At 61.7% G+C, this 26992-nt stretch overlaps 2 protein-coding genes across 3 annotated transcripts in view; both read right to left on the bottom strand.

Moving 5' to 3' along the window:
* AGRN (agrin) overlaps positions 1-10727 on the bottom strand; it is a 32326-nt gene extending 21599 nt beyond the window's left edge. For both annotated transcript variants that reach the window (XM_057749487.1, XM_057749492.1), the window contains exons 1-2: positions 10455-10727; positions 8004-8265 (exon numbers count right to left, since the gene is read on the bottom strand). In XM_057749487.1, the coding sequence (XP_057605470.1) occupies positions 8004-8265; positions 10455-10661 (469 nt within the window). In that variant the 5' untranslated portion in view covers positions 10662-10727. The remainder of the gene's footprint in view (positions 1-8003; positions 8266-10454) is intronic.
* Positions 10728-12844: 2117 nt separating this feature from the next.
* On the bottom strand, positions 12845-15066 carry ISG15 (ISG15 ubiquitin like modifier). The gene is made up of 2 exons (XM_057703499.1): positions 13840-15066; positions 12845-13378 (listed from the first exon to the last, which is right to left on the bottom strand). Exons 1-2 carry the CDS (start codon positions 13840-13842, stop codon positions 12869-12871), a joined length of 513 nt encoding a protein of 170 aa, XP_057559482.1. The 5' UTR covers positions 13843-15066; the 3' UTR covers positions 12845-12868.
* Positions 15067-26992: the final 11926 nt, after the last annotated feature.

Genomic DNA, 26992 nt, shown 5'->3' with positions numbered 1-26992 from the left:
TGCACACAGGTACAGCCACTCACTCAAGCCTGCACAGGCGCTGCGTGCCACACACGTACCTGCGTGCCTACACACGGCACGCCTTCACGCGACGCGAACTTTGCCCCTCGGCCACACAACACACGCTGGGCGTGCCCCCACGTGCACGCGTGTGGCTGGGCCCTCCAGGCGCTTCTCTGGCCCTGAGAAGGAAGGCGGGGAAGGGCGGCCTACCTACCGGCCCCCCGCAGACCCCTTTCTTATGCAGAGGACCCCCTCACCGCGGAGGGGCCGGGCGCAGCTCCCTCCGAAAGGATGGGGTGGGGGCGGGGCGACACGGCCCTCCCGGCGGCGAGGACACGCCGCGCGTGCGCACACACCTTCTATGGCGGGTCCCGCGGCCGGCGGCCCGCCTGTCCCCGCCCCCGGGGCCTCGCGGGGACCCCGCTTGTGTGCGAAGCGCGTCGGAGAGTCGCGCGCCGGCCGCCAGGCGGCCCGGGGTCACAGGTGTCTGGCCGCCCCGGTGGGGGAGGGGAGGGGGGCGGGCAGGGCGGCCCCTCCCCCAGCCCCGGCCTCCCGGTGTCCGGTGTCCGGTCTCCGGCTGCGGCCGTCCCCTCCCCCTCGGCCTGTGCAGACAATGGGCGTTTCACCGCGGGACGCCGCTGCTGGACCCCGGCCCGCAGCCGGGAAGGAGGCGGCGTCCGGCCCGGCCCGGCCCCGACCGCCGCCTCAGGTGAGGCTGAGGCCGGCAGGCGCCCAGGTCGGAGCCCCCGGGCAGGGCCCACGCGCTGCCGGTCAGCCGGCGCCGCCGGGCGGTGGCACTGAGAGGCTGGGGCAGGGGCCCGGCAGGGCGGCGGCCGCTGGCCCCCGGCCCCCCTCCTCCCTCCGCATCCATCCTGCTGGGGGCCCCCTCCCTCAGCAGCCGGTCCGAGCTCCTCCGCGAGTGGGCTCCGTGCAGGGGGCGCGTCCCGGGTCTGGCCAGCTCTCTGCGCCCTGGGAGGGTGCCCTAGATGGGAGGGTCTGGGGCGGGGGAGTATCTGTACCGAGACCCCGAGGATGGGGAGAGGGGTTTGCACCTCCAGACAGAGGCGACTCCAGGGGCCCAGGTGAGGACGGACTCAGGAAGCCGCGGGAGACCAGGAGGAGCCAGCCTGGTGAGGCCTCAGGGCGACAGGGGCCACCTGCGGACCCGCAGGCCTGGGGTGCCCCGGGAGGAGGGAGCCCAGCCCAGGGCCTGGACACCTGCCAAGACGTAAGCTCCAGCCGCCAGGGGGCGCCAGCCAGAGGCGGGGGCGGTAGGCACCTGGAGAGGAGGTAAGGGGATGTGGTGGAGCTGATCCCTGCCCTCTGTCCCTGCCCTCCAGGGCAGCCCCAAATCCAGCTCTTTCAGCCAGGCCCTGCCCATCTCCGGGAGGAAAGAGAAAGCTGGAGGAGCCAGGGTGGCATCCGGGTGTGGTCAGTGCCTGGTGAGTCAGGAGACCCTGGTTCCTGCTGAAGGCCGTGCGCAGGCCGTGAGGGACGCACAGTCCAGCACAAAGGTCTGAGCTGGGTGGTGCTGCATGGAGGTACTGACCGGCTGGAAAGCAGGATGAGGAGTGGCAGACAGACCCCTACTGGAGCTAGGAGAGGCAGGGAACAAAGGGGCAGAGAGACGGGCCAGGCAGGAGAGAGCCGCCGCGGCGGAAGACCAGTTGCAGGACAGGAGATTATAAGGCGGCCAGGGTCCAGGCGGAGCTCCTCCGTGATGGAGGGCGAGCGGGTGCGGCATCGGGTGGGAGGCTGCTGCTCGGAGGGGAGGGTCCCCACCTCCCAGCCGGTGGGCTGTGGCCCTTGCGGTCAGGTCTCCAGCCCTCTCCCCCGCACCATGCCCTCAGCTGCTTTCTCAGCCAAGCTACCGGGACCTCAAACCTTGTCGTGCTGTCTTTCCTGCCCAGAATGCCCTGCCCCCTTTGCCTTCACTCCTCAACACACGGCTACACCGGGTCTCCTTGGGAAGCCCGTCCAGAACCTCGAAGGGCCCTGTGCAGGTGGCAGTGGCAGTCCCTTCCAGCGGGCCTGTGAGGATCTGCTGCTGGGCGGTGAGCAGGAGGAGGATGAGGAAGGAACCAATGGATGGATTCACGAGTGGACCCTAGAGACCCTCACTACTCCCCCTCCAGGCAGAGAAGTGGACGCACATCGTGGACCCACTGGTGGGTCAGGGACTAGGCCCCAGTTTGGCGCAGATATTGTGCTCTTATTTCTCCCCAACGTACACGGGAACCCTGCATCTGTAACCAGAGGGACAGGTGCCTCCAGCAGTCACCCCGGGCTGCCTGCTTCTCTCCGGGCCAAGCGTGGGGCGACTCAGAGGCAGCTGCTAAGGGGAGGGGCAGGAAAGCTTCAGGCCCACCTCAGGCCAAAGGCAGACCCACCTCTCCTGACCTGCCCTGCCTGACTCCCTAACTGTACCAGACTCAGGGTCTGGCAGGCATGTGAGGGAACCCAGGTGGTCCAAGGGACTCTTCCTGTCCCTCCCACAGCCCTTCCATCTCTGGCGTTGAGAAACCCAGAGGCAGAGCCCACAGGAGGAGGGGCCCAGACCTCTGCCAGGTATGGGGGGGCGGGAGGGGGGCATAGCTGGACATTGGGGCAGAAGGCATGAGATGGGACCCACATGAGGGCAGAGGGCTGGAACCCCGTCCCCAGGCCCCTGGGACACAAGCCAGGGTTGCCTGCTACCAGCCTATGGGCAGAGCACCTGCAGGGTCCCCTCTCCAGGCTGAAACAAGGGTGGTAGGAACCACAAGCCACCAGCTGGGGCTTCAGCCTGAACTGCTGTGTGCAGGTTGGTACACCTGAGGTTGCAGGCACGCAGGCACACATGCACACAAACACGTGCACACACATGTGCAGGCCACACAGCTGGAAACAGCCGGCTGCCTGTGAGGACAGAGAGCTCGCCCCTCCCACGCCTCTACACCCTGGGGGGGAGGGGAGCTGGGAGGCATCTTCCCCTTCCCAGGTCCTGCTGTAAGCAGACCCTGGCAGGGGGCCTTCCTCAGAGGAAGTTCTCAGGATCCATTGGGGGGGGGGGGAGGCCCCTTCGAGGGGAGCTTCCCTCCCCACTGGAAGCTCCACCAGAGGCCTAGGTCCCCCTCCGCGACTCCCAGCCACAGCCTGGGACTGGAACTGGAGCCCTCCTAAGCCCCAGTGTAGCCCATGGGGACACAGTGCCCTCGGATGAGCTGTCATCAGGGTAGTTGTCACCAGGGCGCTGTCTCATTTCTGAGATCCCTTTTTCTCTTCCATGAGAGGTGGGCACTTCCTGGGACTCTAGGGTGTCAGGTGCTACTGGGGTACTTCAGTGATTGTGTCTGCAGCCCCCAGGCCAGCTGGGCCTTGGGGGCCTGTGTGGGGAGCCACGCTTCCCCTATCCCAGTGGTGACGGGGGTGCTGGGGCCAGCAGCAGGAGAGGAAAGGGAGCCAGTTCTCCATCTCCCTAGATCTCTGGGCAAGGGTAGAACTTTGTGGGGGAAGGGGGGCACCTGGCCTGGGGCCTGCAGGTAGAGGCAAAGGACTCAGGGGCGGGGGGCGGGGGGGGGGGCAGGGGTAGGAGAGAGGCCTGTTTCTGCAGCTGTTTTCCACCTTCCTGTGCGTCTCAGGGGGTTGGGGAGGAATTAACTCTTTAGGAAGGAAACTAAGCAGGCTGGAGGAGACTGCGCTGGCCTCACCGTAGCAGGGCGATGGTGAGAGTGATCTCTGGCTGGACCCGTGGTCCTGAAATCTGGCCCACTCCCCTGCTAATCTTACCTGGGGCAGTCCCATCCCACCCTTTGCACTCCCCCAGCCTGAGCCTGTAGGATTGGTGGGGCAGAGGGCTGCAGCCCCAGACCTAGGCCAGCGAGCCCTGACCAGGTGATCTAGTTCCTTCTCTGTGCACTTGGGTCCCAGCACCCCCAGAGATGCTTCAAGGGCACAGGCAGGCCCCACAGGAATCCGCTCTGCTCAGCACCCTGGGGGAGGCCAGTACAGACAGCAGGAAAGGGGAGGGCGGTTTCACAACAAAATCTGCAGGGGAGAATGGAGGCTGGGGCTCTTCTCTGGGTGTGGAGCAGAGGGATGGGGTGGGGTCTGGAAAAAGCCAAGAGCTGTTTCCATCAGTTCAGTCCCTCCAGAAAGGAGCACATTGCAGTGAAGTGACAGGATCCAAAGTCCTTTGGTTTCAGGAGCAACCCCCCAAGCCCCCAGAGTTGCCCCAGTGAGGATCAGGCAGCCTGCCTGCCCCCTGGGGAAGTCAAAGCTGGCACAAGTCCATTCTCCTGCTGACTTTCTCCCGGGGACCCCCAGGTGGGGAGAGGACAGGCAACGGCATGAGGTGGGGGCATGCCCCACGTGAGCAGATGCCCCACCACTGGCTGCTGGAAGGAAGCAGAAAGCCCGGGCTGGCAGCCTCCAGCCTGGGCCTGCCTCCTCGCGGCCGACCTGCCTGGGGGAGGGGCCGGGGAGGGCACTGGGCGGGTCTGAAGGGGGTGGGGTGAGAACCTACAGTCTGGAAGAGGGAAACAGGGACAGGAAGAAGCCACCTCCCACCTCAGGGAGGAATGTGGGGGGAGTAGGACGGGCTCAGAGGACTTGGGGTACTGAAGCTAAGTGCCAGACAGCAGCGGAGCCTGCCCAAGAAGCTCCCCTTGGGCTTCTACCTGCCCCACACCACTCGGGGGAGAGCAGGTCCCTGTCTGAGAGTATCTGCCATCCACATCCAGCTCTGAAGCTCTAGGGCCGGCGGCCCGGGACCCAGCACCCCTCTGGCCTGAACTGTAGGACTGCTTTCCCAAAGGCCCTAGATGGCTGGCCTGGCAGGGAGGAAGGGAGGGTGCTCACGGGAATCAGGCCAGCCAGGCTAGGCCACGGCCGCCAGGACCCTCGGCTGCAGGGCTGGGCAGGGCTGGGTTGGGCTGGGCCAGAGCCAGACCCTCCGACCCTGTCCCTGTGCCAGGCCCAGAGAGGGCAGACAACACTTCCTTTCTCTGCTCCTGGCTCCTAGTGGGGAGGGAAAGGCATGGGGAGGGGCTCCAGGCCTGCATGCCTCCTAGGGGCTTCAGGGGGACCCCAGGACCAGTCTTCATGAGGTGGGGGAGGGGACCGTGGTGGGAGTGTATGGGCGATGCCCAGATCAGGGCAAAGTGGCCGAAGGCTGGGGGAGATGGCCCTCGGCTGCCAGCGCGGGCAGGCTCGTGGTGCGTGGGCGGCTGGCACTGGAAGAGGCCGGGCCACATCCCTGACAAAGCAGGGGCGAGGGTCTCCTGTGGAAGAAGCGGCTCGGCAGCCAAGCACGGCCTCCCTCACCCACAGGTGGTGCAGAGGGTGGGGCACATACCTGTCTCAGTTATGCGCGGAATGTGGCTCCCCGGGCGGCGCGCTGCACGCTGCGGAGGAGCTTCCTGGGGGCTGGGGGCTGGGGAGTGGGCCCAGAGCCAGGGAGACCCTGCAGCCCTGGGGGAGAAACTGAGGAAGGCAGTCCCAGTAGAGCCGGGGCCCACTGGAGGATGAGGTGGGGGCATCCAGGGAGGTGGGCCTGGCAGGACTGCCCCCCGACCTTGGCTGCTGTGGGCCTCTTAGGGGCGGGGGAGAGGTGTGACAGAGACAGGGGTCTTGGGGTGACCTCCACAAATCAGTGACTGCCCAGCCTTCACGCTGGGCCCTGTGGGGCTGGGGCAGCTGTGGGCCCCCAGGAGCAGAATAGGGTCAGAGTCAGACGGGGAGCGGTCGTCTTAGCTCAAGCCCTGCCCGTCCCTAACCCTCACCCAAACACCTCACCTAGGGCGCGGCCGTGGCTCCCTGGAGAGCCTGGGGTAGGGGTCTGAGGTCCTTATCTCCTACAGCGTGGAAGGCAGGCCCTTCTCCCACCCACACCCTGCTGGAAGAGGTGGGCAGAGGACTGTTCCTTCCCCAAGCCTGGCCGCAGCTCCAGGGGGCGTCACCCCTCAGGCCTTGGGGAGCCTCAAGGGGGGAGGCACTCCCATCTAACCTGGGTCCCTGGGATGCACTTACCCTGTCCCCAACCCCCTGTCCCCCATGGTGCCCTGGTCTGCTTCCGAAGAAGGGATCCATGTCACGGGCTCAAAACTTGCAGGGCTCCCTGGCACCTTACAGTGGGCCCCAAGCGTCTCACTCTGGGCCCCTCCCCTCCCTGGGGGCTTCCCCTCCACCCTGGCTCTACCACGAGGGCCCAGGCTACAGTCCAGGCTACTTCTTTTTCCCTCCTCTCCATGAACCTCCTTCCCTGAGACCCTCCTCCTGGCAGACCCACCCCAAAACAGCCTGGTGGCCTCGGCCCCTTCTGGGTGCTCACCCCATTGCTACACACTGGTCTGTGGGTCCCACCACCACCACCATGACCCCCATGGGCCCAGCTGGAGCTGGGGGCCTAGACTGGTCCCTGCCCTGGGCAGCCAGCATACAGTAGGTGAAGTCTCCCTGGGAGCTGTCCCTGTGGGCCTTCCTTCCGCAGGTGTCCCTCTGCCCACCCTGACACCTCCAGAGCCAAGGCCTGGCCTGGGTGGAGCAGGTTCTGGCCAGGTGGCAGATCTTGTCTGCCCAGGGTGGCCCTCCTGCCACATGCCCTCTGACCCCACAGAAGGCCTCAGTCACTGAGTCATGGACCCTCAGGCTGGACCCGCCCAGCTGTAGAGCTGATGATTCGCCTTCTTGATTTTGCAGAAACGGGACTTTCTGTGCCCTGACCCCTCTTCTCCCACCTCTGCTTAGCCCCCAACTCATCCTCCAAAACTGGGTATCACACCCCACAGCCTGCCCCATCTCCATGTCACCCTCCCATCTTTTCCCTAGACCACAAGCTTCCAGAGCAGGGCCAGGGTCTCCAGTCCTCACCTGGTGGGAGGGCCATGCTGGAACCCCTCAGCTAACCTAGTGCTGCAAGGGACCACGGACACAGCCTTGCTGGCTTCTCTGTGTGACGTTGTGGCCCAAGACCCTGGATACAGCCCCAGGAGCAACTGATGACAGGCGGAGCAGGGTGCCACAGGGCTCCCCACTCCTGCCACTCCCCCTGCACAGTCCACCCCAGGCCGGATGAGCCCACCATCCAGGATCCCACAAAAGCCAAGCCAGCATCACAGCAATAAGTTGGATAAAAGATAAAACTTCCCTGCTGGCCAACAGGGCAAACTAGAGGGACGGTCACCTTCCCAGGACAGGAAGTCAGGGACCCTTCCCACTGCCCTGGGAGGAAACGTTCTCTCTGCCCCTTCCCAGGCAGCCACGAGGGGACAGACAGGATGTGGGGGCGACAGGCAGCGCCTATGTTCTCCCGGCTACATTCCTCAGCCAAGGATCTCAGCCCCGAGCTGGGATTCTCCTGGGTTAAGGGGGGTGGGTGAGCCCTGGTAATGTGATTCCTGCTCACCTCTAAGAGGCTGGGGCCGGGGAGGGATGCTCTCAAGGCGATTCAGAATAAACACGTGGGGACAGCAGACAAGGGTCCCGCTAGGGGATCTCACACCCACTCAAACTCCCAGAAGCAGCCCGTGCCACATGACTGCCCCTTCCCAGGAACCACGGGCCTCTCGGAACACGTGGGGGGGTAGTCCTTCCCTCTAGCAAATCCTCAAGCCCCACCCCAACGGCTTTGCTCAACATCTGGGCCCCGTCTAGACAGATGTTTGGGCTTCTGCAGAACACAAACAACTGGTGTTCATTCACCTGGTCCCAGCCTCTCTCCTACAACAGGGAACTCTGGGAAGGGGTGTGCAGAGCTGGGGAGGGGGAGGGGAGGAAAAGGAGGCCTGTCCCTTTGCAGGGCTGGGATTCACTTGGCTCTAAGACGAAGACGGTGGCATCTCTGGCGCCCGGGTAGGGAGCACTGCTCATGTCAGAGACTGGAGCTGAGATGGCTGGGAAGCCAGGGAGCCGGGACCCAGAAAAGGAGGTCCGACCACAAGATGCCGTGTGCTCTAGCCTGCGGCAAACTCTCTTCCGCCCCCCAAGGCACCTCTGCCACTCCGTCCGCACGCACCACGCACCTTCCACGCAGTGCTCCACCTCCTCCAGGTTCCGGAGGGTGATGCGCATGAGGCTGGAGTTGAGCATCAGCTCATTCTTATGGGCTGGCCACAGGTACGGCGGGGCAGGGTTCACAAAGAAGATCCTGGTATCCCCAGTGGACACCTGGTTGTCACAGATGAGGGGGTCTCCGAAGCCGCCAATCACCACCTTGTTGCCTCCGTCCAGCAGGCTCTCCTGGGCCACCACATCTTTGCCTTTCAAGTATCGCCAGACCCGAACCTAGGGTGGACATGGGGGTTGCGCAGGTGTCAGTAATCCTCTTCCCGCTGGGGATGGGTGGCCACAGAGGCTGGAGGCAAATACCAGAATGGCGCCTACGCTTTTTCCTCTCTTCCCACCTCACTTGCTCAGGCCAGATGTCCAGAGTAGACCCAAACCCTGGGCAACCGTGTGGAGATCTGTGGGTTGGCCCCCCAGGAGGAAGCTGCAGGGAAGCACACACACGATGGATGCCCCTGCCCGTGTGTGTCACATGCTAGGACACCTTGCCTGGGAACATACCCCTTCCCTCAAGAAGCAGCCCCCCAACCCCCAGTTCTCCCCAACACCCAGGTCTAAGTGACTCCGGCCACCCCAGTTCCAATAATGTCCAGCTCAGCTCAGGCTGGATATGGAAAGGGGGCCCACCTGGCCTGGGGTACCGACCTTCCACTCCTCGCTCTCCCACTAGTCTGGCCCACCCCTGGGCAGAGCCAGTAGCAGCTAACATGGATGATGAAGTTTCAGGGTGATGGGCTCTGCGCTCAGGGCTCTGGGCCAGCTTGGCTCCGTGCAGCCCTGTGGGTGGGCTAAGACACCATCCCCCGCCCAGGAGGTGAAAGACCCCTCCTCTTGCAAGCCTCCTACCGGGAGTGCAGTCAAGGCGGCCTGTGAACCACAAAATCAAGTTTGGGTGGCACAGGGCAGCCCCACCCTCCACATTCTGCTCTTGGGGCCGTGAGGGCACCTGCTCTGACAAACCAGGCCCTGGGATGCCCACAACCTCATGGAGGTGGGGGCAGCAGGGTCGCAGGGGCTGCAGGCGGATCGGACTGCCCTAAAGGAAAAGGTCCATGGGGACATGTGCCCATGCCTGCTGTGCCTGAGAAGGCACCCCTTTCCTCAGCTCTGGGGGGCCAGGACTTCTAGAACGGGGAATGAAAGACAATGGTGGCCCGTCCACCTGCCTGCCCCTGCTGGGAGCCTTGGGTCTGCAGAATCCGCAGGGACTCTCTCCACCTTCCAGTGGGCCCGGGGCGGGGGGGCGGGGGAGCCTTGGCCAAGTCTCCCCCCACCCCCACCCAGACACACAGTAGGCTCTAGAAGGGTGATAACCAGCAGGGGAGGCTGGGCAGCTTTCATCGCCTCCCCCCACCCTAGCCACACCCAGGAGCAGCGGGGAGGAAGTCGGGAAAATCCTGCAGGGACTTGGCAAAGTGCCCTGGCGGTGGTGGAGGGGAGGGGGCCCGGCGGGGGATCCCAGCTGTAGCCCGCACAGGCCAGTCTGAAAGAAGCTGCCACCCCTCCCCATCTCCAAGGAAGAGGAATGATCTGATTTCTGGTCTGGGAGGTGGTTTTAGGGGCCAGAGGGGGGCCAGGTCCTGGGTCCCTTGAGCCCTCCCTAGGAACAGATTGTGGGAAAAAAACCCACCAGAACTATGCCAGGGTGCTCCCAGATCCAACTGAGGGAGAGGCCAGGCAAGCCCCCCCTCCCTGTGGCCAGGAGAGATCCAGTTCTCCCAGGAGCGGGATGGGGCACCTGCCCTGCACCCACACACTTGGGGCTCAGCAACGGCCCCGCCCACTTCTCTGCTCCGGCCCCCACACCCATCACTGCAGCATGCCCCACCAGGATCCCTGGAGTTGGGAGGTTAGACGTGCACCCTCCTCTCTCTGTGGCTACCCCTTCTCGCCTCTGGGGAGGGGGCAACAGCACTGACCACAAGCCCAAACCGCACCTCCACCGCAAGCAGAAAGTGTGCCCTCCCCTCGCCCCTGTTCCTTTTCTTTGACCGGTGGGGAGGGGGTGCGGTAGTCGAACATTCTCCCTGGGGGGAGGCGCACTTGTTTCCAGTACGGGAGTGGGCTTGGGCTGAAGGGGCAGGCGCGCTCGGGTCTCCGGGGCCTGGGCGCCGCGAGGCGGGACTACAGCGGCACCGCAAGAACTTTCCCTCCGGCGCTCGCGAGTTTTCCCAGACCCGGCGCCCCACCCGGGGGTCGGCGGTCGCCAAGGGAGCGGGCGCGGGCGCTGCGGAGCGTCTGGGGCTCGTTCCCACGGCCTGGGGCGGGGGTCTCAGCGGGGCGGCCGGCATCACGATGGGAGGACCTCCGGGCTAGGGGGCCGGGATCGCGGGGGAGAGGCCGCCCACCCAGGCTTCCAGGAGGGTCCGAAGGGGGCTCGGGGCGCCGGGGGTCCCGCGGGGGCCCACCTTGCACGAGTACGTGTGTTGCACCGGGTCCACGTTGAGGATCTCCTCCACCGTGCCGGTGAGCACCACGTTCGCCTCCTCCTCCCGCCGCTCCAGCGCGCGTTCGGGGCACGTCCCGTCGGCGCCGGGCAGGGCGCGCGCAGCCACCACTAAGAGCAGAAGCAGCGGCTGCAGTGGGGACGGGCCGGGCGGCCGCAGGCTGGCCATGGCGCGGGCGGAGCACGGCGGAAGGCGGCCGGAGCGAGCGCACGGGCCGGGCCGCGCCGGGGACGGGACTGGACAGGACGGGACGCAGCCCCCGGGAGGCGGCGGTGCGGGGGCGGGCCGGGGGCGGGCCGGGGGCGGGCCCTGGGCAGCACCACCCCTTCCCGCCCCCCCCGCCCCCGGCCCGCCCGGCGCCCCGCGACCCGCGGCGGCCGCGAACAAAGCGCTGGGACAGCGGCGCCGGGCGGAGGCCTGGCGCGGGGAGGGAGGGGGCTGGCCCGGGTCGGGCCAAGGTGGGTGATGGGCCCGGCCAGGCCGAGGGGCGGGGGCGGGGCGGGTTCCAGGGCGCTCTCCCTGCGGCAGCACACCCCCACGCCCCTCCCCCGCCCGCGCGGATGTTCCCCCGCCTCTCCCCCCCCCCAGGAAATGCGGCTGAAATCGGGTTAATGCATAATCTGGAGGCGACGTGACAGGACTTCCAAGGGGCTCCAGGCTGCGCCGGGGCTGGGGCGGCGGGGGCTCCCCGGCCGCGGGGAGGGGCTGCCAGATCCGGGGCGGCGGAGGCCCCGCAGTCCCTCGAGCCCTGCAAGGCTGCGCCCCTTCCCCGGCAGGAGGAACCTGACGGGGGACCCCAGTCTCTCGCTGGAACTGGGGACGGAAGCTCGGCCGGCCCGGGACCCCCGGCCTGCGGGGACCAGTGCGGGCCGGGGGCTGCGGCGATTGGTCGCAAAGAGGCGCAGGCCCGCCCACCTCCCGGTCCCGGGTCCGCGCCGGCCCCTCTGCAGGGCGGCGGGCTCCCCCTGCCGTCCGAGGCGGCAGCTGCGTCAGCGTGGCCCGCCAACCACGCCCCCTCCCCAGCTCTCCCGGGGCGCTGCTCCAGCCACCCAGGCTGGGTCCAGGCGGGTAAACCCAGATCCAGAGGGTCAAAGTAGAGCCCGACCTAGCTGAAGATGGGGGTGGGAGGGAGAGGGGATCCCTCTGTCCCTCCAGGGCTGGGTCTGCCACACACGCCCTCCCCCACGCCAGCCGCAATCTCTCAGCCAGAGGCCGCTCTAGAGGAGGACCCTCCCTCGCTCAGATCCTGAGGGGATTCAAGAAAGGAGGGTGGCACCGAGGGGGTGTGCTTGTTAAGTTACAGTATGACAAAGAGGTGAGGGTGGGGGCCCAGGAAGTGAGGTTGGAGCCAGGAGCCCCCGCACACCCGTGCGCGCACACACACACACACACACACACACACCCCTGCATGTCTACACATATCTGTCACAGGCAACCCAGACCTGGGGGGTCTCCCAGCTCAGGTACGGACCCCCACAGACCAGAAAGGGGGCTTCTGGGTCTCCAGCCAAATGCTCCTGAAGAGTCTGAAGGCTGAGGACTGAGTCATGGACTTTGGCCCGGAGAGGTGTCCATTGTATGCCCCCTACCCGCCCCGCCTGTGTCCAAGGCTGACTCAGCCTGGCTCCTGTGGGGCTCATTTGGGAAACTGGCACAGAAAGAAGCACCCACTGTGGAAGTGGCTGTAGTTTTGCCAGTTAGGTGCCCTCTATCTGAGACAAATTCTTCCACATGGACCAGAGAAACCCCCATCCCAGGTACCCCCTCACCTGCTGGCTGTGGCCCGTCCATGAAGTGAACCCTGAAGGAGGGTGTCTCACCCCGACGGTCATGTGTGTGCCCGAGGCCCTGTCACCTCTTCTCCCCAGACCAGTGCAGGCTGGACAGCGTGGGCTGATGGGTCCTGGAGGGCCAAGAGGCCCCCAGCCCCTAGCTGGTGTGGGGAAGCCTCCCTCACAGCTGGCCCAGGCAGGCCTTAGGGACTCACCACAGGGACACTCGCCTTACGGCATTTGGGACCTGGCCAGGCCTTCGCCTCCATGTGCTACCTGCTGACGCAGATGTGAGGGGTTGTGCAGGGGCTGCCATGGCTCAGTGTGAAGACAGAGATGGGCTGCAGCAGATGTGCCTCTCTTTATTTCTCTAGGAGTGAATTTCCCAAAGATGTGGGGACACATTTCCAGTGTCCTCCATGGGGCAGGGAGGCCAGCACCTTGATCCCACTAGCCCTGTCCCTTAACTTGGCCACCCTAGCCTGCTGACCACCCAGCCGCCCTGGGTCCCCTCATCCCACTCCCCAGAAGAGTGCAGAATGGCGGGCAGGCAGAATGGACACTTTGCTACCTTCGGCTTTGCTACAACTTTATTCCCAGTGCTCAGGTGGGGCGACCTCCCCAAGGCCCTCCCGGCCTGGCTCCGCCCCCCCGCAGGCGCAGATGCATGTACACCGTGCACAAGTTGGTGAGGTTGTACTCCCCCAGCTGCTGCTTGTCCTCCATGGGCTTCCCCTCAAAAGTCAGCCAGAACTGGTCGGCTTGCACGAGCTCCTTTTGGCACACCCGCTGCTTGAGCTCGGCCACCGTCTGCGTCAGCTGGACCTCGTAGGTGCTGCTGCGACCCTTGTCGTTCCTGACCAGGATGCTCAGGGGGGCGTCACAGCTCTGCACCATCAGCAGGACGGTGCTGCCGGGGCCCAGGCCCTGGTGGACCAGGGGCACGCTGTCCTGTAGCACCGTGCCAGTGTCCGGGTGGGCCAGGCGCTGCTGGAAGGCGGGCACGCCGATCTGCTGGGTGATCTGCTGCTTCAGGTCGGATGCCAGCATGGAGTCCCTCAGGGGCACCAGGATCTGCTGGCCCCCTAGCAGCTTCACCTTCAGGTTCCCAGCCTGTGTGGGCATCACACAGGCTCAGAGACCCTAGCACCAGTCCTGGGACCACGGCATGCATGGCACTGGCAGTGGGGCAAGCTATTTAACTCTAGGGATGCTTCTCCCTCCTCTCCACCCTCCCCACCCATCAGGAGGGGGACCCCAGGTGCTGGAGAGTGCAAGGGAGCGTTTCTAGAAGAATATCTGCCACCCACAACCATCATGTCGCCTCCCTTCACCAGTTAAGATGCCTCCCTGTGCTGATCCCAAGGTATCTCAGAGTTGGTCACTGGGCAGAACCCACCTCTGAGGACACAGACCTGGCTGTCAGAAGGAGCCTTGTCCCTCCCTTCACACTTAGGAAACTGGGGGGCTCCGAGCAGCTCTGCCCACCTTGCTGGTGTAGGCGTTCAGGCCCGGAGACCCTACCAGGGGGAGGGATAAGAGCCCACCTGCCCCACCTGTCAAACCTGCCTCACCATGGTTGTGGGTTCTGGCGCCAGGTCCTCTGCAAACGCTGGTTGGCTTCCTCTCTGCTCTCAGCTCTTCTCCAGTCCTGGCAGCTCAGCCGTTTTAAAGCCTCAGCAATCACGTCAGAGGGTGGTGTCAGGGAGCCAGCCACACAGTAGCCGAATGCAGCTTCAGTTTCGGTTTCCTTTTCCCAAGGCAGGCCCGAGAGTGAAGAGCAGAAACAAAACGGAATGACAATGACCAGAAACTGAGATAGGGGTGGGCTGGGGCTCCCCATCTGGCCAGTGGAGCCTGGGGACTGTGACAGCATCCTCACCTCCAGGGGTGTGTGTTCGGAAACCCCCTCCATGTCCAGCAGCTTGGGTCCTTTTCAAGATGTACACACATCACAGTAATGTGAGCTAATAATTGGAAACTTTCACTTTCCATTTACCAATTTGCAAAATTAGCAAACTCGGAAATCATTGCCAGGGTTAGTTCAGAAATAACATAAAATCGTGACAACCTGAACTGCCCAGAGATAACCACCATTTGTTTATGGCAATATTTGTTCAGACTGCTTTAATGAAAGAGATGTATCTTTCATTTTCAACAAAAATGAACTCATGGACCCTACTGACAAAGTGAAAATACGATACACAAAATGGGAGAAAATATTTGCAAATCGTGTCAGATAAGGGTCTAGTATCCATAATACATAAGGAACTTTTATAACTCAACAACAAAAAGATAAACAACTCAAGTAAAAGTTGGACAAAAGACTTAAATAGACATTTTAAAACAATATATTAATGGCCAACAACCACGTGAAAAGATGCTCAACATCACTGGTCACCAGGGAAGTGCAAATCAAAACAAGGAGATACTATGTCACACCCACTAGCACGACTATAATAATAATAATTAAAAGGAAAATAGTAACAAGTGTTGGTGAAGATGTAGAAACAATGGACCCTCATACATTGCCGATGGGAATGTGAGATGGCGCAGTCACTGTGGAAGACAGTCTCGTCATTCCTCAAAAGCTTAAACAGAATTTTCACATGGCCCAGCAATTCCACTCCTAGGGATATGCCCGAGAGAACTGAAAACAGGTGTTCAAAGAAACGCTTGCACACGAATGCTAACAGTAGCTCTACCCACAGGAGATGAATGGCAGAAATGGGGGGAGCAACCAAACCCATCAGCAGGTGGATTTACAGTCAAAGTGTGGTCCATCCTTGTGACGGAATATGACTCAGCCACGAAAAGGAGTGAAGCTCTGACACAGGCTGCAACGTGAACGAATCTTGAAAACATGGTGCTCAGTGAAGGAAGCCAAACATAGACGGTCACGTATTGTGTGATTCTACTGATACGAAATGTCCACAGTAGGCAAGTCCATAGAGACTGAAAATACATTAGTAGTTGCCAGGAGCTGGGGGGAGGGGGCATGGGGAGTGACTGCTTAATGAAGACAAGGCCTCCTTTGGAAAGATAAAAATGTTTCAGAATTAGATAGAGGTGATGCTTGTACTAAATATACGAAATACCACTGAACTATACACTTCAAAATGGTTCAGTTTATGTTACATGAATTTCACCTCAATAAAAAAGAAAACAGAAAAAAAAGAAACCCTCACGCTACTCTCACCAGCTTGTGACCTGCTTCATTCACAAGTGTATCACAGACATCTTTCCAGGTGAAAACTTTTATGCCAGTTGTTTTGATGGCTGCATATATTGCCCGTAGCATAATGAGTCTATTATAGAATAAAGTGTTACTTAGGTAACCAGTCCCATACTGCTGAAATTTAGGTTGTTCCCAAGCTTTTACCATTACAAACAGCACATCACAGGCATACGTTAGCTAAAAATAGAAACAAAAACTTAGGGAATTCCCTGGCAGTCCAGTGGTTAGGACTTCGGGCTTCCACTGAAGGGGGCACAGGTTGAATCCCTGGTCAGGCAACTAAGATCCCACACGCCACGTGGCACAGCCAAAATAAATAAATGAGTAAATAAAATAAAAGTAAATACTTAAAAATAATTTTAAAGTAAAAAGTAAATAAATTTTTTAATAAACAAGTAAAAGAATGGAAAAAACAAATTGTTTTGCATGTGACTTGATCATTCCACATCCCCTCCCCCAAAATAATCTCACAGGGCACCAAAGTTGTTAACGTGAACAAAACAGTTAAAAAATGTCTTTACATTATGTTAAGTTTCTATGTTGACTCATTCCTTCCATAAATAAAGTCAGTATTACAGAAAGAAAACTACAAACATGACAAAGAATTCAGAATGTGAGAATCCCTCCGTCTCCTTCAGACGATGAGTATTTTGGTTTGGCTTTGTTCTGGTTTTTTGGCCGTGCTGTGTGGCATGCGGGATCTTAGTTTCCCCGACCAGGGATTGAACCCATGTCTCCTGCGCTGGGAGCAAGGAGTCTTAACCGCTAGACTGCCAGGGAAGTCCCCAGATGACCAGTATTAAACGTGGCACAAAGATAAAGGAATGAAACAAGAATTTAAATTTTGTAATAACAAATTAAAAAGTTAAAAAATTTTTTTAATTTAAAAAGAGAAAACAAAAACATGGCATATATGTCTCCTGATTTCTTTTTTTTTTATGATTTCTTAATACTGACATATAGTAATAGAATATTTTCGTTTAGTTACTTCACTGAATGTCACCTGCTTTTCACAAGAGGCACTAAACGCAAAGGCTTTAGGCAGGCAAAGTGATAGCACCTGGAGGCACCTGTCTCCATGTCTTGGTGGTTTTTAAGTCACCACAAACCGGGTGGCTTAAAACAACAGAAATGTATTCCCTCACAGTTCTACAGAGCAGTGGCATGAAACTCAGAGGGGCTAAATGACCAGGGTTGTCAGCCTGGTGAAAAATAATCTGATTTTATGTGGTTTACAGAAGACATGAAACATCTGAAATATAAGGAAACAAAGTGAAAGGATGAAAAGGAACCTACCACGTAAATGTTAACTAAAAGGAAGCCGTTGTGGCCTTAATAACAATTTTATGAACAGATTGACAAAGAAATCTTATAGTGAAAGCATTATTAGATACAGAAGATTGCATAGCAATAAAAGGTTGAGTTGATTGGTAAAATAAAATGATTTTAAATTTGTATGCATCTAATAACATGACCACAAAATATATAAGATCTAGTCACAAACCTGAATATCTTATTTATGAAATTACAACAGCCACTTATAAAGGGGACTTTGGTTGATGTTTGGTTTCATTTACAAACTAACTTAAACTTCCTTAAAACTTTAAAACAGTATCTACATTGTGTAATACACTTGCTTTTAAGCACTTCACCGATCTAACAGCAGCAGCAGCAGCAAGTCCTCCCAAGAACGTTGGCGGCTGTCACCAAGTGTACCTGTGCACCTTGGTCCAGGGCAAAATCACCTCTTCCCAGGCTACTGCGGACACTTCCCGGTGGCTGTGCTTCTGTCCTGCCCCCCCACCCCCGCCCCCGTCATCTGTGGTTGGCCCATTAGCCCAGTGACCCGCACACAGCCTTCCCTCCCGTGGCTTCCCATCATCCTTGGAGTGACCCAAGGAGCTTAGGCTTGGTCTGGCCACTCCGCTGGCCCTCTCATCTCCTCTCCTGTCCACCTCCCCTCACCAAGCACTTGGCTCCAACACTGGCCTCCTTGCCACGGCAAAGAGCTCCTGCAAAAATACAGGCCAAAGGTGGTGGTGGCTTGCAGCTGGTGGTGGGAGAGGAGGAGGTCAGAACTGGGTGTCTGGATACCTCAGGGAGACAGAGCTGCTGTAGGATCTGGTGGGGCAGCACTGGGAGCGAACTCCAAGGGTCAAGGATGATGGCAGAACATTGGCCAGAGGACTCTGAGAAGGAAGGGTCAGATGCAGAGGAGGCTTGAGCCTGTCAGGCTCCCTCACCAGCAGGAGGCGGCTCCAGCTGTCTGGACAGAAACAGTGGTGCGAAGACTTAGTTAGGCAAGTAGCAGAGGACTGAAAGGCGCCAGGAGCAAAGCTGGGGGCCCTGCTGATCGCCGGGGGTGGGGGACAGGACCTGCGAGAAGGGGCTGGGGGTGTGGAGGGAGGAGGCAGGACCCCACGTGACCTGGAAGAACAGCTGCCGGAGGGCGCTGGACCTTCCGCCTCGGGCTCCAGCCTCGACCTGTGCCCCTGTGGGCGGGGCTTCCGGGTGGGCGGGGCTTCCAGGCTGGGTGGGAAACGGAGCGACAGTCAACACCCAGCGCCTGGGATCCGGAGCTTCGTCCCCAACACCACACCAGGACGCCCCGTGGAGGCAAGGACGTCCAGGAGGCTGGAGGATCATCCGAGTGGATTTTGAAAAAACCAAGATCTGTGAGAGCAGGGTCTGGGGAAAGTGACAGGGAACCAGGAGTGAACCCTTCAGGCCCGCCCCGCCACAGCTGCAGCTGATTTCAGCGAGGTAAGGTCTGTTAATAAGGCGAGGTTTCAAAGCTAGGGCTTTTTTGGTGAAGAAGGAACCAGTCTGGGCTTGCCAAGCAGGAAGGACAGGGAAGCTCCCCTTTCCCCAGGAGCGGTGGTCCAAGGAGAATGCAGAGAAGAGCAACACCCCCAGGAGCCCACGGGGAGCCAGCGCCCCAGGCAGACAGGGCTTGGAAGGAGACTCTGTCACCACCCAGAAGGTGGGGGGACACGGTCTTCCACAGGTGGAGAGGTGTCAACACCCAATTCAGGAGAGAGATATTGGCAGTGCCCAGAGCACAGGGGAGGTGCTGTCACGCACCGGGCGTGGGGGGGATGCTCCCACTGCCCGGCACCAGGCGGCCGAGGGAGAGTATGTCTGTCGCGTGGCTGGTAATGGGTGGAAGACACCCCCTCAGTCATGGGGGGAGACTGCCCTTGAACCTTGACCTCATCATCGTCGGCATCCTGGTGCTCTTGGCCTCTGCCTGCATCCTGGGCGTCTGCTTCCCTTGTCTCTGTCCTGAATCCTGGATTCCTACAGCCCTGGCCTCTGCCACTTTGTCATCCCAGTGCCCAACTCCCATGCTCCAGGAGAGAACCTGCAACGGTTCTAGGCTGGTCACTTGGCAATTCTGGTCCTGGCTGCCTGAGTCCACAGGCCGCTGCCCCTTGGCAGAAGAGGAGGGAACAGGAGGGTGGGCAGTGCCGGCAGTGGCCTATGGTGTCTCTGATATTCTGGGGACCACATGCCTGTGGAATGCTGAGGGGCAGGGCGGGGATGCAGGTACCACCCCCGTGTTGGAGGTTGGGAGGGACCCCTGCACAGACAGCACTTGGCAGGCCTCCGAGGGACACTGTCTGAATGACGCCATGTGGAACGCTGCCATGGCAGCCAGAAGACCACCCCCCCACCCCCTCTCCCCTCCCCAAGGCAGGAGCCCAGTGTCCAGCCTGGAAAATACACCCATCTTTCCACACAGACTCCCCCACTGACTTTCCTGCCTCAGCGCCCCTGCCCCCCATACCCAGTGACCAACAGTGGGCCCTGGAGGTGCCCCTGGGACCACCAGCCAACTGGGACTTGGCCCATTCAAGCCTGGACCTTGGAGAACAGATAGTTGGCCTTTGATGGCTTGCACAAATCCACTCGTCGGATGGACAGCCAGGGCTCGAAGCTCCTACACCTCTGCCAGAGAAAGGAAGGAACAAGAAAGGGGGGTGGGTGGCAGAGGTCCAGGGCTTGGGCCATCTCAGCTATTCCAGTTACTACTGTTGTGTAACAGATGACCTCCAAAAGTCACAGTAACAACTGTCCAATTCTGTGAATCGAGAATTGGAACAGGGCACAGACGGGCAGCTGGGAAGGTGTGAGGCGGGGGCTCTGAAGTGTCAGGTTGGGATCACCTGTCCAGCAGCTGAGATTTCTGGACTCCCGGCTCCATACTCACACAAGGCCTATCCATGGGGCCAGTTTGGGCTTTCTCACAGAGGGGCATACGGGTTCCAAGAGTGGGTTTCCCAAGACAGCACGGTGAACGTGTGTGGCATTTTTAAGGCCCAGCCTCAGAATTCACATCTCGCCACTGCCCCTGTCTTTGCTGGTCGATGTCATCGCATTTCACCGAGGACACACCGTCGGGGTACTTGGAGTGGGAGATGCTGTTGCAGCTATCTTCGGAAAACGCAGTATTCCACACCCTCATTCCTCAGCACCACCTCCCCACGGCAGCCCAGGACTCTCTCTCCCTACTCAGAGCAAGGGAGCCCCTACAATGCACAGGAGACCCGGGGGCCCTGCCAGAGATCAAGTCCAGATGTAAAAGGCAGGGAGGGGAGGGCCAGAGGTACGAGGGCCCAGAGAGACACAACCATACAGACAGTGGGGGGGCAGCCCTGCGGGAAGGACACGTAGGGGTTTAGGTGGCGACCCCAGGGCAACTCACTTTGCTCTGGGCTAGAGAAGGCTCCTCGCTGGGGCTGCGGCTGGAAGGGCCAAGGCACAGGCCCCTGGAGACCCTGGGTGGGGGCGGGGGGGTCTCAGAAGGCAGAGGGTGCAGAGGGGCACATGGCAGAGGTGAATCCAGGTGGCTCCTCCCTGCCTGCTTCTGCTGCCTTCCCCCAGGCAGCAACGACTGATGCTGACATGTGCTGGATGCTTTCAAAATAGGACCTCATTTATCCTCCCAACAACCCAGGGATGAATGAAAAGATAGCCCATTTTACAGGTGAGGAAACAAGTACAGGAAGCTAAGCCAACCTAACCACTAGCAGGGGAAGAATGGTCAAACGTGGCTCCTCAGGCCTCTCCTTGAGGTCTGAACCCCCGGCCTGTGAGGTCTTCCTGGCAGTGGGGGGCACAGCTCACCCTGACTGGGTGCCAGTGCCCCGCCCTCCCACCGGGGGTTCCCCGACACATCCCAGCGGGAGGAGGAGGCACACATGGCCGCTGGGGCACTCGCAGGCTTCCTCTCACTAGTGCAGCCCGGAGGCGGGGGGTGGGGACTCCCTGACCCCCCACGGCCTCCTCCACCGCGGGGCTGGTCCGGGCGTCAGCGCTCCCGGGGCTTTCTGTGCTGGACGGGTCCCCCCTGCCTGCTCCTGCCCATGCTACCTGCGCCTTCCCAACGCGTCCAGCTCTGCTCCTCGGGGGCTGCTCCTCAGGGGCCTGGCCTCAGGGGAGACGGCCCACAGACATGCCCAGCGTAGCCACCTCCTGCCCCACCCTGGGTGCCCCTGCAGACCGCTGAGAGGTTGGGTTCGCGCTGGTGTGGTTGGGGGGGGCTTCCAGAGGGTGAGGCTAGGGCCAGACTCAGTTGGCCTCAGGAAGGAGAGATGGTGTCTTCACTGGGGCCCTGGACTGGGACCCCGGGAACGCGTGTTAGGGCAGGGACCAGCTGGTGACGCCACCCACTAGGCAGACCAAGCGCCGAGGTGACCCTTCTGAGCTGCCGGTTGGTGCACTCCGCAGCTTGGAAAAGCCAAGCACGACTCTCCCACGCCCCTCCAGGGGCCTTAAGCCCCCAAGCCCCACACCCGCCTGCCCCTTCTCTTCCTCCCTGGGCCTTGAAGAGGTGCCTTCTTCCTTGGAGACCCCACTGCAAAGAAGCCATCCAGACCCAGCCGAAAGAAGGGTTTCCTCTCCCCCGGCAACCCACCCATTTCTTTCTGTCTCTGGCAACTGTGACATTATTTTGTTCGTTTGCCTTTGCCTCCAGCAACAGGTTAGAGCCCGGGAGAGGCTTCCTCAGCCCCAAGAGGAGCTCAGGTCCACCGTGGGCCTTGGGAGATGTCGGTAGGGTGCAGACAGCACTGCTGCCAGGCCACAGTGGGCTGGCACCCTCAGTACTCCAAAGACGGCAGTGCCCCCGCAAGGGAATTCAAAATGAAAACAACATCAAAGGCAAAAATATGCTTAGCTCTCTTTTTCCCACGATGCCACTTTGAACTAACACATAACATTTTTTTTTTTTTTTTAACACATAACATTTTAACAAGCGTCCCTTAGTTTCCTTGAGCCCTGCTTTGCTGGTGCTTGGCTCACTGTTGGGTAATCTGGAAGACTGCGACATCACTAGTGACGGTGACATTATCCCATCTGGCTTGTGTCATCACCTACCTTAACCCTGAGACATCACCTATGATTATCTGGGGACATCACCCGCCTGACCAGTGACGTCCTTTCATCCTGTTCCACGACGTCTCGCTGCCTGACCGATGACGTCCCTCTACCTGCCTCGTGGCATCACCTTCATTGGTCCCGTGATGCCACCCCGCCAGTCTACGACCTTGGCCGGCCAGCCACTCTCCTGCCCAGCGACTGGCGTTCCACGTCCACTGTGTCACGGGCCTCGTGCAGGTGCTGCAGCCGGCGGCGGTCAGATTCGCAGGCCACGCGGAGGCCCGAGGCTTGCCGGCGCCTCGGGGGCGCCTCACCCGGTTCCCCTCTGGCATTTTCCTTTCACGTTCCCCGTGGCCGCGCGGCCTCAAGCGGAGCCTCGCGCCTCCGCCCTGCCGGAGAGGCCCCCTCCCGACGCACCTCCGGGAACCGGGGCGGGTTTCCCGCCTCGGCCCGGCGCGGCCCGCCTTCGTCGCCCGCGGGGTCCCTGGGCCGCGAGCGGACGCGTGACGGACAGCGGCGGGGGCGGGCCGCCCGGCGCCGGCCGCTCATTGGCTGGCGCGAGCGTGGGAAAGAACGCGGAGCGGGATTCGCACGCCACGCCCCGCGGCGGCGCGGCCTTCCGGGGCCGCGGGGCGGGACAGGCGCGTGCCGTGCGGGGGCCTGAGGCCCGCAGGCCAGGGGCCCGGGGAGCCGCGCGCGCGCGCGCGCGCGCGCACGCGCAGCCCGCCCTCGGCCCCGGAAGCGCCGGCCGGACCCCGGAGCGGGCTCGGAGCGCGGCTGAGCCCCGGAGGGTGGCTCGGGCGGGGGGCGCAGTGGGGGGGAGGGGAGGCGACGCCCGCGGGGCTCAGCCGCTGCCGGCCCGCAGTGCTCCACGCCCGTCGTGGAGAAGCGGCGCCAAGCGCGCATCAGCGGGAGCCTCGCTCAGCTGCAGGGCCTCCTCCTGGACGCCCGCAGGAGAGAGGTGGGCCGGCGGTGGGGGGCGAGGTCGGGGAGCCCGGAGTGCGGGCGCCCCTGGGCCGTCAGCCGCCCAGAGCGGCCCCGCCCCCGGCGCTGGAGAAGGCGGCCGTCCCGGAGCTGAGCGTGCGGCGCCTGCGGAGCCTGCGGCTCGTGCGGGGGGCCGGTGAGGCGCGGGAGGCGGCGGCGAGGGCTCTGGGGCGCGGGGCGCGGCCGCCCGGCCCTCGCCACCCCCGCCGCCGCGCCCTGCGCAGACCCCGCCGTCTTGGGCGAGTACCGCGCCGGCTTCCACGAGGGTCCGGCCGAGGCGAACCGCTTCCCGGCCGGCTGCGAGGCCGTCCCGGCCCACGTGCGCGCCCGCCTGCTCGGCCGTCTGGCGGCCTGCCTGGCCCGGCTGGGGCCCCGCGCTGCCCGCTTCCAGCCGCCGAGGTTCCGGCGTCCGAGGTCCACGCGGGCCGCCGGCCTTCGACGGCCCGCGCCCCGGGGCGGCCTGGGCGCTGCCCTTCCTGCGGGACCGGGCCGGGGCGCGCCCTGGAGGCCTTGGCTGCGGTGAGGCCGCGGCCCTAGAAGCGGCCGAGGCCGTGCCGCCGGGAAATATTTATTTCCGGAGGTCCCGTCGGGAGTTCTGTGTCGTCGTTTTTGTGCAGGGTCCCGTCTAGCAGAGGCCCAGCGGCGGGGTCGGCTGATGTGTTCGCGCGAGCGGGCGGGGCGGGCCGCGGGGTTTCTGCTCCCACCTGGGTCCCTAGGTGCACGGCGCCGGGGGTTCCCCTGGCCTGGCGTTTGCCCGTGTTTGTCTGCACTGGAGCTGCGACCCGCCTTGGGGGGGGGGGGGGAGGGGAGGCGGGGGAGACGTCCCTCGGGCAGGAGGGTAACAGTCATCACTTTCCCCAGAGTGTCTCCCAGGCCCGGGAAGCCGGGGTGCAGCATCGCTGGGCACGTTCTTTCCCTGCTCTCACTCTCCAGGACCCTGGAAGGTGAAGACGTGTATTTTACACTGTTGTCTCTGTGCTGAGCTGTGGTGAGGGCTGACTGCCCCGGAAGCTTCAGTTCTGGCCCGGTCCACCTCCTGCCTTCTCCTGGCTGAGCATAAAGCTGCCTGTGCCCACGCCTGGGTCCAGCCTTCCCCAGGCCATTGTCTGCCCAGGAGAGGGGTGCCTGCAGGAGAGGGCATCTGAGTCCTTGCGGCAGGGAACTGGAGCCAGCCCGACAAAGGGCACTTAGTGCTGGGGCTCCTCTCTTGCCAGAGGCCAGCACTGCTGTGTGCCCTGTCCTGCCCCTCCTGAGGGGGCGGTCCCCCTACAGTAGGAAAGAACTGGGGTTCGTCCGGGCTACGAATCCGCCCTGAGCACCGGCAGTGGGTTTGCCCTACGACACAGCTCTGCTAGGTGCTGCCAGGCATTGGCCCAGGAGTCACTGTCTCGCGGTGCAGGCATCCCCAGGCGCTGCGGGGGGCTGTGCTCCAGGTGCGGTGAGGGGACGGTCTGAGTCATGCCAGCTGAGACTGCAGTGTGTCATCCTGAGCGCTCCTGGGCCGAGGCAAGATCTGTTTCCCAACCACAGCCAAGTTCATCGGATGGTTGTTGGAGGCCTGCCTGGCCAGGGACCATCACGGAGGAGGAGGGTGAGTCGCTGCCAGGGGCTGGTCACCCCTCCTGCAGTGGCCTCAACAGCTCCCACGTCCACGTCAGGAGCAGCGTCTACCTTCCCTCCTGGACTCAGCCATGCACACCCGGCGGGGCCCTCCAAGTCCCACCAGGCCAGCCCGTTCCCCCCAGCCCCCATCTCTGGCTGCCTGGCTCCTCTCCCTGAGTGTCCAGGGTCCTGGCCTGTAGTCCTGGATGGTCGCGGCCAGTAGTCTTGGATGGTCGTGGCCATGCGCACCAGGTGCTGCACCGGGGGTCCTGCACACAAGCCCTGGGGGTCTCGGGGAGCTGAGGCACCAGCAGGACTGGGGGGAGTTGCTGCTCGCCAGCGTGAGAGGCCCCCCAGGAGGAGAATTGCAAAGGGTCCCTTTTAGGAGCTGAAAGTTCGGCTTGGGTAGGGGAGGGGAGCTGTTCAGGGAGGGCCTCCGTGCAGGAGGGGAGGGCGGGGGGGCTTTGGGATATGAAGTCTGGTGGGTGGTCAGGGTGTGATGGGGAGCTGGGCTCTGTACAGCCTGCGGGAATAAGAGGGAACGCCCCACCTAGTGGCCAGAGAGAAGGGCTGCCTGGGAAGGTCACCGCGCTCTCCCTCCTCCAGGGAGAGCGTGGTGACAGCGCCAGACCAGACCCCCGTCCCCGGGCTGTGGGGCCCCTCCCGTTACTTCCTTACTTCCTGTTCCTGACCACCTGTTTTCAAGAGGCTGTTGCCGAAGATATCTTTGTGCCGAGGACCGTGTCAGCTCTCCAGGGACCTCTTGGGCTCTGAGGGAAGCACACTGTTCCTCAGGCAGGCAGGCTCCTCCCGTCTCTGTCCCTTTGCACGGCCGCCGCCAGGTTCTCCCCCCACTTTCCCACCTGAGGCAGCCACCCCAGGCTCTGAGGGCCCTGGAGGCCAGGGCTGTGTCTGTGTCGCTCACTCCTGTTCCCAGCGAGTGCTTGGAGCAGGGAGACGCTCAGGTCTGCACAGATCTCGTTAGTTAGCTGGGAGGAAAGAGGAGCCAGGAAGTTTGCAGAGGGTGTTGCCCTTGATTCGATTAGAGGGGTCTGAGGACGCGCGGCGGGGGCTGAGGCCGGGCCCCCTTCCCAGGATGCCCCTGGGCAGCACCCTTGTCTCCAGCTGTGGGAGGAGCTGTGCCCCTCTCTGCACTCAGCCTGGACACCTGCCCCATCCCAGGAGAGCTGGGGTGGGGTCTCCCCTCACACCAGGGGACTCTTCCTCCTCCCCCCCTCCCCCCTCTTCCACCCGTTTCCTGCCCCCTCTCCTGCCTCCGAGGGGCTCTGGGTAACTCCTTTGTCCCCCACCACCCCCGTAGCTGTTTCTGTCTTGGCTTTTGTCTTGCAGACCTTTGCTGCTGAATAATAGAGGATGCACCTTCTCTGGCCGGGAACGTGGAGCGGGTGGGGGAGGAGTCACAGCTTCCTCTTCCTGGGGGGAGGGTGTGGCCAGAAGGCCTGCTGGTCATTTTCCCTCCACTGGCAGGTGGAGCCTCATTCATCTGTGGCCTCCTTCCAGCCCAGTTCCTGGTGGGGATCAAGGGTCAATAAGTGTTTGCCAAATTCTTGTGCGTGGTCAGGTAACCTGCCTGCCTCTGTGGGTGTCTCGGCCCTGTAGAGCCCTGTGACTCTGGGTCCCTCTGTCTTGCCTGTGGGGTCAGGACTTGGGGACCAGACACTGACAGCAAGTCACAGGTATTTGAGATCTGCAGGAAGAATTGTCCCTCATGGTGACAGTCAGCCTGGTCAGGCCCGTGAAACTCCAGTCACTTGGCAATTTGGGGTGGGGCAGGGCCTGGGGCTGCTCTGAGCCCTGGCCTGTGAGAGGTGAGGCCTTAGCTCCCCCACCAGAGCTCCTGTGGGCGCTTTCCTCCAGGCCCCAGCAGCCTCCTCCCCTCCCCTCGCATGCCTTGGCTCGGGGAACTGCTCCTTTTCCCAAGGAGGAGGCTTAGCCCAGAGGGTTCTGCAGCTGTGCCTGATTGCTCTCTGCTCCACGGAGCCCTGGGGGTCATACCCATCCTGGGATGCACCCTTGGGCAAGGAAACAGGCCCTGGGGTTGACAGCCTCCCAGGAGGCCCCCAAGAGCCCCCACCTGGTTTTCAGCCTTGTGAATGCAGTGAGGTTGACCTGCGTGACCCAGTACGGTCCTGTAGAAGGTGAGGTTGCAGGGGCATCCTGGCCTGTCTCTGGCTCTCACGTTCTCCACTCTGGGGGAGGCCAGCTGCCCTTTGCTGTGAAGAATCCAACGGAGTGTGGTGTTTAGAAGCAGATCCTCCAGCCCTGTTGAGCCTGCAAATGAAACCCCAGCCACTGCGGACATCTCCATGGCAACCGCGAGAGACTGAGCGCCAGAGCCACCCAGCCGAGCAGCTCCTGGACTCCTATCCCTCAGAACCTGTGTGAGGTGATAAATGTTTGTTGTTTTAAACTGCTAAATGTTAGGTTAATTTGTTATGCAGCTATAAATAACAATGTTTTCTGTAAAATTAAAATAAATATAAATAACAGCAATAAAC

The sequence above is a fragment of the Hippopotamus amphibius genome, chromosome 1 (assembly GCF_030028045.1).
Source record: "Hippopotamus amphibius kiboko isolate mHipAmp2 chromosome 1, mHipAmp2.hap2, whole genome shotgun sequence".
NCBI lineage: Eukaryota > Metazoa > Chordata > Mammalia > Artiodactyla > Hippopotamidae > Hippopotamus > Hippopotamus amphibius.
The sequence above is the reverse complement of the archived record's forward strand: the minus strand, read 5'-3'. Positions and strand labels throughout refer to the sequence as shown.